We start from the raw sequence: 13,690 nt of genomic DNA on the forward strand, positions 1-13,690 counted from the left end.
AATGTGTATTAACATGTATGACTGAGTTTTGGACCTCGCCTCCACCTGCTGCACGTCTCTATCCTCCGCTATGCTCACCACGTCCTGACTCCAGCTATGAGGGAGATATCAATACTTTCAAATGATAAATATATAATATAAATCACAGCGTTCTCACTTACTCGTTTGTGTGAACATGGAATATTGAGGAAGTATTGTAATTGACCCTTTTTTTCTTGCACGATTGAATAAAGCTTGAAATGTGGAAATGCCCCCGGAACTGATATTGAGATTTCATCTTCTCCAGTCAGTCACCCACTCACTGATCCAGCTTCCTCCCGAGCCCCTGCTCCCATTCATAAACTTCCCCCACCCCGATGGATTCTTCAAGCGACTACGTGAACATTGAAGCTATAAAAGAGAGCATTCATAATCCATAACCAGCAGCAGGCCTCATAATAACCACATGTGCTGTCAATGCGATACAAAAAAAGGTATCCCCCATTTTATGAAACACATCTGCCCCGTCTCATGTGTCCAGGACCAATAGAGAAGGAGACCTGCTATCAGCTGACCCACAATGTCCCCACGAGCGCCACAGCATAACAACCAGTGTGCCACACACTGGCCCTGATTCCAGCCCGTCTCACATCCTGGACATCCCAGAGTGTCTCACCTCGTCCTCGTGGACCAGCTCCTTCTTCACCACCTTCATGGCGTACACCTGCTTGTTCTTCTTTAGCCGCACCAGCAGCACCTTGGCGTAGCTGCCGCGCCCGATCACCCGGATCAGGTCGAAGTCCTCCAGCCCGAGAGCCAGGCCCTGGGACAGCTTGATGCCATCGATGCCGTCCACGACTGCTTTGATGTCCTGCAGAGGTCAGAGACGCGGGAGTGCGGCGATGCATTTACAATAAAACATGTGTAGGTAGAAAAAAAACGAGAAAATACGTGTCAGCTTTTCCCAAATATGTCAAATGTGTATTATTACAGACATGATGACAGTTATAAACATTAAGAGACACACATATGTACATGACAGGACATTCTCACCTCTGAATCGGCATCCTCTGTTTTATCCACGGTACAGTTGTGTGGTAGAAAAGATACTGCAGACACAGAAAGACACTTTTATAATGTGACACAAGTTTAACGTGATGTTCTTTCTCTGGCCACTAGAGGGAGGTGAAGCACACAGAATCAAGTCCAGCGACCCGCCAGGAATTCCAAACTAGGTCATTTCATATCAGTGACCCCCAGATGGGTCCACGCAGCCTCCCTTTAATAGGATTTACCACTGTGTTCTCTGGGATCCCATCAGAGGACCGACGTGTGGTTAGATAACGGCTCATAGTTGCAGAAGTGACGATGGGGTGAAGCTAAAGAGAATATTTTGAACAAACTATCCATTCTATAATTCACTTGTCTGGGTATGTATACGTGTTTCCTGTCCTCTACATGTAATCGGGCTTCATACGCATGTTGACCAATGGGCTTCCAGGACTTTAAACCAAATTTCCTTGACCAAAAATGTTGTGAAATCTCAGTGTATACGTGAAAAAGTGAGAAAATGTCGTATTTCAACTAACAATGAGAATCCCAAAGCATACAGTATGTAACGTTGAATGACTAAAATGAATGAGAGACAACAGTTTGATTAAAATAATAAAAATGTATGTCTTTTCAGTTAAGGTGCGTTCACTTGCAGCGCTGAAAATGTGCGCTGAGACTATGAAAGCGCGTACGCCGGCTTATATTTAGAGCGTCTTTCTTTTAAAAGCATATTCATTATTTAAAACCCGCACATATGATTATAACAAATTTCCACGACTTTTCCAAAATTTTGGGGGTTTTTTCTTCAGGAAATGGAAATAGCCATTTTAAAATTCCATGACTTCTCCAGGTTTTCCATGACTGTACGAACCCTGTGTAATGTACATCGTGTCTCCATTGATAATCAGTAATGATCCTCTTACAGCCTTAACAGTGATGGCAGCTGTGTGCAGTCATGTGTGTGTGTGTGTGTGTTCTTGAAGCTTTCACGCCGCTTGTTGATTTGACAAAGACGTGACATCACGCTCGCGTGGATGCCCCCAAGTCAGGGGTCAGAGGTCAGAGGTCACATACTGAGCCTTCTCTCCGCTCGTCGATGACTCTGTCCACTGTTCTTCAAGAGGTGGAACGAGGTTTCTAAGTCTGAAGATATGAGACAAAATACTGCTGCGCGTGTCCAATAAGACGGCAGCACTTTTTTTACTTTGTCAAAAAAAAAAGAACAGGAGAAGAAGGTCTTACTTCCGTCTGAGTCCTCCGGTGGAACGTCCACTTCTTCACTCTTGGCATCCGAAGGGGGCTCCTGAGATGGCATGACTGGATCCTGGAGGAAGGCATTCAGAAGGACATCTAAGTATCCCCCGACACATTCTCCCAAAAACCCACCGAAAACCTCGCAGAAGGCGGTCACGTGGTGAAAAGTCGCCATTTTGTAAAGAGATGCTTTGCTGCTGCTCCCAGACTCCAGTGACAGTGAAAACACGTGAAATCACCTCGTGCCTCAAGTCACTTATCACTGAAGCTATCAGGTTAATACGTTGATCAATAAGGGGGGGGGGGGGGGTCACAGGGGACAGTTAGCCCGAAGCTCCATTGATCCCTGTCATGATCCCTGGGCCTTGGTGATTGGTCAGACGCTTTCCGTTGTGGTCAAATGCATTGATTATATGGACGTGCGCCGCTTTGCTGTGACTGAACTTGACGTCTGGTTTCCAGAGACGACGGGGTGCGTGAAGAGAGTTGTGTCCGCGCTGCATTTGAATGCATTGATCTGTCACGCATGGGTTCCTACAGTGCTGCCACAGCCCCGACGACGTATCTTACATAAAGGTGCAATGTGGAACATGCGGACAGCTTTTCAGGAAGAAAATACAAGAAAAGAAGTCCTCGTCAATAACACATCCATTGAATGTTTCGATAGCTTATTTTTTTGAGCTGGGCTTTAATAGAAAATAAAAATTCAAATTTTTTTTTTTTTACCAAATTCCTCAACATCAATATTTTGAGGATACTGTTCTGGGTTGCTGCTGTTAGACGTGTTGGACTAGTAGCACTGTGACTCCCAGCTCTGGGTTTTGGTGGAGTTGGTCCACACAGAAAAATAATGGTCCTTAAATGGTTCAGGAAATGGTTCTTTAAAGAACCCTGGTTTGAAAGGTTCTTTGTGGAACCAGAAATGGTGCTTTAAGGAACCATATCTTGAAGGTTCTTTGAGACACCTTTATAGGCTCTTTGAAGAACTATTTAAGGAAATGTTTTTAAAAAAAACCCTGGTTAGAAAGGTTCTTTGAGGAACCAGAAATGGTGCCTTAAAGAACCATGTTTTAAAGGTTCTTTGAGACACCTTTATAGGTTCTTTGAAGAACTCTTTAAGGACATGCTTTTTTATTAAAGTTCTTTGAGGAAGCAGAAATGGTGCCTTAAAGAACCATGTTTTAAAGGTTCTTTGAGACACCTTTATAGGTTATTTGAAGAACTCTTTAAGGAAATGGATCTTTAAAGAACCCTGGTTTAAAATGTTCTTTGTGGAACCAGAAATGGTGCCTTAAAGAACAATGTGTTGACGGTTCTTTGAGACACCTTTATAGGTTCTTTGAAGAACTCTTTAAGGACATGCTTTTTTAATAAAGTTCTTTGAGGAACCAGAAATGGTGCCTTAAAGAACCATGTTATGAAGGTTCTTTGAGACACCTTTATAGGTTCTTTGAAGAACTCTTTAAGGAAATGGTTCTTTAAAGAACCTGGTGTGAATGGTTCTTAGTGGAACCAGAAATGGTTCTTCTATGGCATCACTCTGAAGAACCATTTCCGGTTCCAGATGGCACCTTCATTTGTCTGTGTGTACGGCCTAACCGTTAACCGAAGCTCCGCCTCCTAGTGCCGCTGCACGCTCTTCCTCCTTGTGCCGTATGGTCTCCCGGTGGCGTGGAGAGGAGGACCGAGCATGCGAGTCGTTTGGAGTTCTTCCTGTAACTTTGTGATTTCATCCAATAAACCACACTATTAGAGTGTGGAGTGTCACGGTGTTCTTGCCATGCTGTTAGTTGGTAAGTGGCTTTATTGTTTAGAAAGGATGTGTATCCCAAAGTTTTCTAGATTTGTAAAAAAAAACGTGGACCTTGTGACCTCGCTGTAATTGGGCAATTAAGCATATAATTGGCCCTTTTGGCGGCAGCGTATAAGTACACGTGTTCCAAAGGTCACATCAAACCCTCCCGGTCAGGGGGAGTAACCGTCGTCATCAGAGGCCGTCTGCGTGGACACACTCACCATAAGCCTTCGGCAGGTCTGAGGGATGAGTCGGTGGCAGCGCTTATGGACCAGCAGTTTGCAGTTGATACACTTGTAGCCCTGCCTGCCCAGCCCCCATATCCGTTCAGCACAGTGGCCACAGCAGGCTTTCTGTGGGGCGCACACAGGACGGCACACACCGATTAACACAACACTGGTACAGGCCTGTTGGTGCACCATCAAGGGTGAGTTAACCGTCACCACTGACACATGTATGAGTGTGATGGACGTACGTATTTTCACATATTTAACCCAATTATTGGCACAAATTTCTTTGGATTTTGGTTTATTTTGTCGAAAAGCATTGTTTTATTGTCCGCCGACAATGACTCAATGAAGCTGGAGCAAACATTCAGTGATGGAGACACTCTTTACACACTGTTCATCATTTCAGTCTCTAATTCTCTCCCCGACTCGGGCGAGCCGGGGATCTAACCGCCAATCTTCAAAAATAGAGGATGACCCAATCTTCCTCTGAGCCGCAGCCAAGTGTGCTTTTGAGGTATCAATCAACCAATCAATCAAACTTTTATTACAGACTCAAGGTCCAAATAGTACAAAACATTAAAATATAATAAAATACATACAAAATCACAAGTAAAAAACAAGCAAACAACTACACATGCGTTGTACATAGACAGCTATACCAGTGTCTCCACAGCTGGGACTGGTATCGTGTAGTGCTGAATTTTAGATTTGATAAAAACACGATGAGCTCATTTTCATTAACCCGGCAGATAAATTTGTACATTAGATTTCTTATAAACCGCTTTGAATGTATTGACTCCTGCAGCCACAAACATCTCCTGTAGGAAGTAACACCACTCAACACAGATTAGTGGTAAATGTAAACTACATTTCCAAAAAAGTCACTCTATGTTGGACAAGAGGTAAACGTACTTTCAGATCTTCTGTATGTTTGCACGAATGGAAGAAGTGACAATAAAGATGACTTTGACTGCGTTACATAATGTCGTCTTTGATCGTCTTTAGCTCGTCTCCTACGGTGCTGTATTTGTACCAACGGATGTTCGGTGTCTCCGGACATCAATACGTCCGTCTCCAAAATGTGCTTTTGTTGTGTCGACAACATTCATCGTGCATGCCGACGGTGTAAAGAACAACGAGTCCCAGTCACGGCTCTGTTGCCATGGAAACGGGACTTGAAAAAGCCTCGCTTCAGTCTTTCGACACAGAGGTCAAAGCAAACATTTATAAAGTAATCACGGGCTTCAGTCCGGTTCCTTTTCACAGTACACACAACTACCTTTCACATCACCCAGGCTTTATACCTCTCTCTACATTTGTTTTTAGAAGAAAACAAATGTATCAGAGTTCTATGAGCAGAGATGAGACCTCGAATTTACTAAAGTATTGTACGGCTTTTACGGCCTCCAAACCAGCACGATACATATATATATATATACATATATATGTACATATATATAAACATATATAAATATATATATACATATATATATATTTATATACATATATATTAGTGCTGTGAAAAATAACGCGTTAACTCAGTTAATTAAATTACAGGTTTAACTAGTTTTTTTTTTTTACGCATTTAACGCATGCGCAGAATGAGCTTCCAATCCGTCTGTTGTTGGTCGTCGGGACGAAAAAAAAGTCACTTGCAAAATGAGCTTCCAATCCACCACTTCAATCTGAACTCTGTCCGCTCTCATGCAGACGGTCTGTTCATCGGTAATGATCCTTCCGCAGGTTCACCTCCGGAAACCTTGTTACGACTTTTACTTCCTGTAGATCAGGGTCTCAACACGTCGATCGCGACCTGCCAGTCGATCGCGGCGTAGTGTCGGTAGATCGCATGACATTAAAAGATTGGCCCCCCTGACATGTTCTCTAGAGCACGTCTTTGTTCTTTTATTAAACTAAACGTCTGTTGTTGATCGTATCTCCACAGCAGCACGTCATTTCTGTCTCTTCGCGTTGCGTTAACACTTATCGATCTCCGTCTCGCGCCACAGAGCTCCGTGCGCGCGCATCGGGACCGAGCAAAAAAAGTCACTTGTCAATCTGTCCCGTGTCCGGGCCGGTGAGGTTTCAGCTTTGCAGCGGTGTCCCGCCGTCCCTTTCATCACGGCCCAGTTCATGAAGAAAACCCACACAGTCAGTTTGCCTCAGCAGCTGCTAGAGGAAGACTAGAGGCCTTTAGATTGTATCATGGTGGAGTTAATGGTTGACAAACAAGAGAAAATGTTCTGTTTAACCCTCCTGTTACCTTTACATTTACTAACATATTTTACCCTCGGGGTCAATTTGACCACAGCAATTAAAACCTCCAGAAAATTATTAGAATTAATATTGCTTCCCAAGTTTAAGTGTGAGGTACTTTATGTTTGTTTGTTGACAACCTAAATAGCCCTTTAAATAAATAAAAAAGTTGATATTTCTTATATGTTTGACACAGTGAAAAACAGCCTGGGGTCAAATTGACCCCAAAGAACACCAACATTAAACATTGAATGGGGTCAAATTGACCCGAAAGGTAACAGGAGGGTTAAACATTCTGTTTAGGATGAAGATGTATTAATGTTCCATATGGAAGAAAACTGCTAAATAACTGCTGAGTTGCAGCACCATTGTATACAGGACTGTCTCAGAAAATTAGAATATTGTGATGAAGTTCTTTATTTTCTGTAATGCAATTAAAAAAACAAAAATGTCATGCATTCTGGATTCATTACAAATCAACTGAAATATTGCAAGCCTTTTATTCTTTTAATATTGCTGATTATGGCTTACAGTTTAAGAAAACTCTAAAATCCTATCTCATAAAATTTTAATATTTCCTCAGACCAAGTAAAAAAAAAATGTATAACAGCTGAGTGTTTGTCAAGGCTCAGGAAACCCTTGCAGGTGTTTCGAGTTAATTAGACAATTCAAGTGATTTGTTTAATACCCTACTAGTATACTTTTTCATGATATTCTAATATTTAGAGATAGGATATTTGAGTTTTCTTAAGCTGTAAGCCATAATCAGCAATATTAAAAGAATAAAAGGCTTGCAATATTTCAGTTGATTTGTAATGAATCCAGAATGCATGACATTTTTGTTTTTTTAATTGCATTGCAGAAAATAAAGAACTTCATCACAATATTCTAATTTTCTGAGACAGTCCTGTAGAAGAATGTATAAATGTATATATCCGTCTTTTGTCATAAATCTCTATGTTCTCACAAAATATACCGAGAATATCGGTAATATGTGATTAATCATGATTAATCCACAAAAACCTGTGATTAACCCGATTAAAAATTGTAATCGTTTCACAGCCCTAATATATATATATACATATATAAATATACGTATATATATATATACATATATATACACATATACAGTACGTATATATATATATACATATATATACACATATATATACAGTACATATATATATATACAGTATATATATATACATATATATTATATATAATAAATCTGTTTGATGCAAATGAGCCTCGCTGCAAACACAGTCCAACTCACAAAGATCAGCCACACACAGTTCATAGGAACATAATAGTGTCTTCAGGTTCAGTTTGTTGTAACTTAAACACTGTATTTTGTGATGCTGTGACAGGAAGTCAACAATAATCTCCCCGACATGACATTTTATAGAAAATGCATCAGAAAAAAAGAAAGAAAAACATAGTATGAAACATATTATGTTTCTTCCCTCTCTCTCCTTTCCCAAATCTCAGTTTAGCCAATTTCCCTGAATACAAGAACATCCGAGGCTGATGGGGATGCCATTAGTTTTGGATTCAAACATTTGTCTTTTTGATGATTTCATCAACTACTCAACTAGCCATCATGCTAATGATACGTTCTTAATACTAGAGATTGACCCTTTCTTTTAGATAATTGTTACACAGCTCACAATTACTAAACATCAGCTGCTTTTTACAGAAAATAACCAAGTTTAATGAGCACTTTTCAAGACAGACAAATTGTACATTGTTGCCATCACCATTAAGATTATTGGACTTAAAAAGCTATGTTGAAACTTCAGCTCCTATTTTGCAAAGTCGATGTCCAGACAACCGAATCCTAAAGTTTTCTAGATTTGTAGACGAGATTATTACTTAACTGGGAGACAGGGTCAGTATTTTACCCAGTTACCACATTTCAGCACAAATAAAGATCATCTGCAAAGAGGATCTGGAGGGCGACCGTGACTCAGTGGTGAATGTTGGCCAACGTTAATGTGTCCTTGGGCGAGACACTTAACCCTAATTTGCTGACATGTAGTGTGAGAGTGCTCTGAGTGGTCAGAAGACTAGAACAGCACAGTCCATTTCCCATTTCCCATTACCAATGTCTTCACATGGCAAGTGCAGGCAAGGCTTTAAACAGAATGAAGACGACAACATCAACATCGCCTCAAACCACCACAACTAGGAGACAACCGCCTCGAAGAATGGCTGGATTTCACCGATCCTTCAAGGCCAATACACGCAGTAATGATCTCAGACCAACACAATCCTGATTATGACATCCGGAATTGTTCTACTTTGTTACAGTAGAGCTTCATGAATGTTGAAACTTCTCTGCAGGAAAAAAGCAATTCCTGTATCAGGACAAATTAGCAGGAACAATTCAAATAAATGATTCATCCGTACGAGAACCTCGATCAGTGGTTGTACATTAAATTGATGCATTTCCTGGACCTGCATCAGAGTCCGTCAGTGATATCCTGGACATCTGCCCACTGCTCAGTGCTGCAGGAGATGTACATGTAATCCCAGAGTATGCTCTGCTTTGGGATTACATTAACTCCGGGATACCAAGAGATGTTGACAAGACATGACTGCTTACTGTACCGCTGGATATTTCAGCCGAGGGCTAGAGCTTGCAACAAAAAGACGACCAACCGACTCAAACGTCCATCAGCCAGAATAAACGGGGATAACATCATTGTATTTTAGGGGGGAAACTGTTCAAACTTTACGAAACAAAAGCGATAATGAAGCTAGCGCAGCTTTGATGCGTTACTGTGGAGGTGCCTGCAGCTTGGGAATAAAGGGATGAGTCGATGAGACGTTTTTATCAGCCCAGTCCGCAGCATTACAGATCTGGTGAGTGCCTGGAACCTGTCTGGCCTCATATGCTGGGAAATGATGTGCTGCCTGATTCTCCTCTGACAAAGAGAAATGCATCAGTACGTACTGACCGCTGGCCATCAACCATGTGTAACCCACGGCAGCTTCCACAGAATCAGAGACCCCTGGACAACGACGCCTATGTGAGCATGCTGTTCGTCGATTTCAGTTCAGCATTCAACACAGACATCCCCTCCAAATCAAAAAAACTAATTAGGTGACTTTAACTCCTCCTTCTGCAGCTGGATACTGGATTTCCTAACCAACCGAGTATGTTAGGTCAGGCAATCACACGTCCTCTTCCCTCACCCGGAACACTGGCGTTCCACAGGGCTGTGTGCTGGGTCCTCTACTCTACTCCCTGTTCACCTATGACTGCCGGTACACGGTTCTACTGCTATTACGGACCTGTATGGTAAATGGACCTGTACTTGTTTAGCGCTCAGTCTTCCCACCATTGAAAGCGCGTTCACACTACATGACATCATTCACCCATTCACACCCTTACAGTCACACACCGTAGACATAGCTATACGGGAGCAATTTGGGGGTTAAGTGTCTTGCCCAAGGACACATGGACACGGGCTAGCGGAGCCGGGGATCTAACCACCGATCCTCTGATTGAAGGACGACCCTGCTCACCACTGAGCCACAGTCTCCCTAATTATCAGGTTAGCAGACGCCACAACAACGGCCGACAGGGAGGAGGTCCGGCACCTGGCGACGTGGTGCACCAACAACAACAACAACAACCTGGCCCTCAACACCAACAAGACCAAGGAGCTTATTGTGATTGGGGTCCTAAGGCCGCACACACACACACATCCATCCACATTTCAGAGGACCCCTCTTGGACCCTCAACCAAGGTCAAGAAGGCTCACCAGCGTCTCTTCTTCCTGAGGAGACGAAAGAAAATCCACGTCTCCTCTGATCCTGGTGAACTTCTACCGCTGCACTATCCAGAGCATCCTTACTAACTGCATCACAGGTTGGTATGACAACTGCTTTGTCTCGGACCAGAAAGCACGGCAGAGGGTGGTTAAAAACTCACTTCAGTTCTCATTCTGACCACACATCTCCGTCAGCATTATATGACCACATTCCCTCCCAGCCTGCCTTAAACCAGCTTGACTTTTCGCCTTCAAGCATGAAAAGGCTGGTGGCAGTCCCCCCCACCAATGTGAGAGCGCCTGTGGAAACAAAACACCCAGCGTATGCAACTGAATCCTGCTTCGTCACGTGGGGAAACGGGAGCTGAAGAGACTCTTTTATCTCCACAACGCAGTTTTTTTTCCGCAGTGAGAGACGGAGAGGAAGGAGGAAGGAGAGAGAGATGGAGACAGACGTGCAGAGACTAGGAGGATGGAGTGAGAGAAGGGAGGAGAAACATGACCTACTTCTCCTCGGCTTATTTATATGCCGAGGACAACGTGGTGAACCAACCAGAAGCCTGGAATCTGGCATAGCAACAGCAGTGAGATAAATCCCCAGTCTGACAGCCAACTGGATAACAACACAAACACTTACTGCAAAGTTTGAATAGTTCATAACAAGAAAATACCCATGGAAATCTAAAAAAAGGACGAGCCAGTCTCCAAAAAATGCACATTAATATGCATTAGCACATGTGTTGTGTAATTTAGGAACGTTCATTTCGAAGAAATCTACAAAATGTTTACTGTCAACAACTGTTTAGGTAACTCAAAGCACTCAGTTAAAGGGCCAGCGTGTAGGATCTGGTGGCCTCTAAGAAGTCTATGTTGAGCTAGCCAGCTACACAATGACTTTATGAAAGAAAAGCGACTCAATAATAAATAAAACGCGACAGGAAACAGATTCATCATTGGGACCCGAGTTATGAACAGTGTGCTTTGATTTCAATATCTGCTGGATACCTGAAATATCATATTTATTCATCCTTTATGGAGCCAGGATGGTCTCGAGATACAAGATCTCTTCTTTCAAGGAGATAGACATAATCGATAAAATAATCAAAACTTTCCAGAGAGCATGATGTCCTCAGACAGCGCAGTATATTAGTGTGAGCGGTAGTTTGGCTGCACATGTGATGGGAGAATGCACTTTGAATGTAGAGGCCTGGAATTCTACTGAAACTATTTAATGAGATGCTGGCGAATGATCTATAAAGTGATAGAAGAATGCAGTGCAGGTTAGACCTCTTAAATGGCCATACTTATAAATCAAAAGACCTAGTATTGCTTGTATTATGTGTGTCTCTCCCCCCCCCCAATGAGTTGATAGTTAAATAAGTATGATTTTTCTTTTTAATTCACACACTTATTAACTTTTTAAGTTCTAGTCAGGTTTGATACCAGAGACCAGAACCAGCTGACTATATCTGGCAACTTGAGCAGAAGTGCTCGAGTGATGGATTATATATATATATATATGTATGTATTTATTTTATATATATATAAATATATTCATATAAATATATGTATATATATACATATTTATATATATTTATATAAATAAATAAATATATATGTATATATATTCCTTTAGAATTGTGCCAACACACCAAACTCACACCTTAAAACACAACAAGGATCTCACATCATTTGAAAACTCCCTGTGTATTCTCGGGTCCCCCCGCTTGTATTTCCCAGCGTAGCCGGCTGCCGTGTTGTTCAGTCATTACCTCGTGGACTCCCCGGTTGGAGTGCGTATCGGTGAGATCTGAGGCCACTCACCCTGTTAAAGCGCTTGGCCTGGAAGAGGTGTCCGTTGACTCTGTAGAGCTTCCTCCATCTTCTGGCTCCTCGGCGATAGATCGATTCTAGGAGAGAGAGGACAGGGTTTTACATGAGATGCTGAGACGAGGAGTTTAATGTGTGCTCTCACACAGCAAGCAGGAGTGGACATCAAGAGAGGTCGAGTGGTGCATGGATGGACTTGTTGATTAGGGACCAATAAGGCATCACGCGATCACGGACCACCTCTGATATGACGTATAGAAAGCTTCATAAGACCTGCACCATGGAAATGATGAACATGATTTAGTTTTTGAATGGAAGATCTCAAACTGAAGTGATTTATAGAAGACATTTGTCCCTCGACCTTAAAGGGGTACACCATATTTGTTGTTACTATTATCCCTTCCGTAAAGTAAAGCTAAAGTTGAGCTAAACATGAATCCCAAAACACAGATGAAATAAGCAACCTAAGTTTTGGGCAAAAATGGATAAGAAATCATGTTTCTGTATTTTTTTAGGTTGAATGGCGACACACAATACACGTCTTTGTCTTCTCTACAAAGCGGGCTAACTGCAGATCAAAGCCGGGTGTGAAATGTCACCAGCTCTTTTATCTTTTATGGAAACACAGTGTGATGAAAGCAAAACGGGAGGACAGGGTGTCCTTCACTGTGTCAAAATACACACAGCTGCAAAACATGGAGGCAGATGACTAGAATAGAGATATAGCGTATGTTAAACTAAAAAGAGGCCGTAATCGTCCCTATTTCTAGGGATTCAGATGTTTTGAACCACAACAGATTTATCAAAATAAAGTACAATGACAGAGGTTCCACTTCTTGCAGTGACGGGGAACTCACAGGAGGTCAGAGACCAATGAGGTGAACGTGTCTGGAGATATCTCGACTTTTACTTTCAGCTCTAAAAATGCTGCATGAGGCAACTTGATAGCATCTCTTCATGAGACCCGCTCTGCCGGCTCTACACACACTTCTTTCAAACTTGTAAAAAAAAAGAAAAAGGAAAAGTCTACCTGGACAAAATATTGACAAGAAGACTTGATGTTTGAACTCGGTCGTGTCGTTCATGTGCAGCAGCAGGAACACACAACACAGCTTCAAGTATTGACTGATAATCCAATGCAATAAAAAAATCAATAAACGATCAGACAATTTGCAAGTGATGCTGTGGGGACACCAAAAAAAAAGTCACCACGGCATGGAGTGACGCGGTTGGCTGAACCGCATCATGCATCGCCTCCCAGACTCCTAATTAGTCCCTATAGCTCTCACAGTGCCCCCCCCCCCCCCCCCCCACACACACACACACACCCCGTCTGTACTGGGTTTCCAGTCTGGTTGATTGCTCCAGTGATAGCTGCACTGCGATGTCCTCCTCCACTTGCCTCTGTTGCCATGGTAGCCACAGCCCACCACACAGCAGCTATTGTCAGATGTCTGTGAGGATGTTAGGATGACATCGTCTCCCCACAACAAATCCTCCTTCTCTTTTTTTT

The 13,690-nt window shown here is 42.4% G+C and overlaps 1 protein-coding gene across 1 annotated transcript in view; it reads right to left on the reverse strand.

The window, feature by feature from the left end:
* The window catches only part of prkcz (protein kinase C, zeta), a 96,558-nt gene that overhangs the window by 42,877 nt on the left and 39,991 nt on the right, over positions 1 to 13,690 (reverse strand). The window contains exons 5-9 of the mRNA XM_056423515.1: positions 12,172 to 12,257; positions 4,303 to 4,434; positions 2,275 to 2,356; positions 1,033 to 1,088; positions 656 to 850 (exon numbers count right to left, since the gene is read on the reverse strand). Coding sequence (XP_056279490.1) covers positions 656 to 850; positions 1,033 to 1,088; positions 2,275 to 2,356; positions 4,303 to 4,434; positions 12,172 to 12,257 — 551 coding nt within the window. The remainder of the gene's footprint in view (positions 1 to 655; positions 851 to 1,032; positions 1,089 to 2,274; positions 2,357 to 4,302; positions 4,435 to 12,171; positions 12,258 to 13,690) is intronic.

Source organism: Pseudoliparis swirei, chromosome 9, assembly GCF_029220125.1.
Source record: "Pseudoliparis swirei isolate HS2019 ecotype Mariana Trench chromosome 9, NWPU_hadal_v1, whole genome shotgun sequence".
Taxonomy (NCBI): Eukaryota; Metazoa; Chordata; class Actinopteri; order Perciformes; family Liparidae; genus Pseudoliparis; species Pseudoliparis swirei.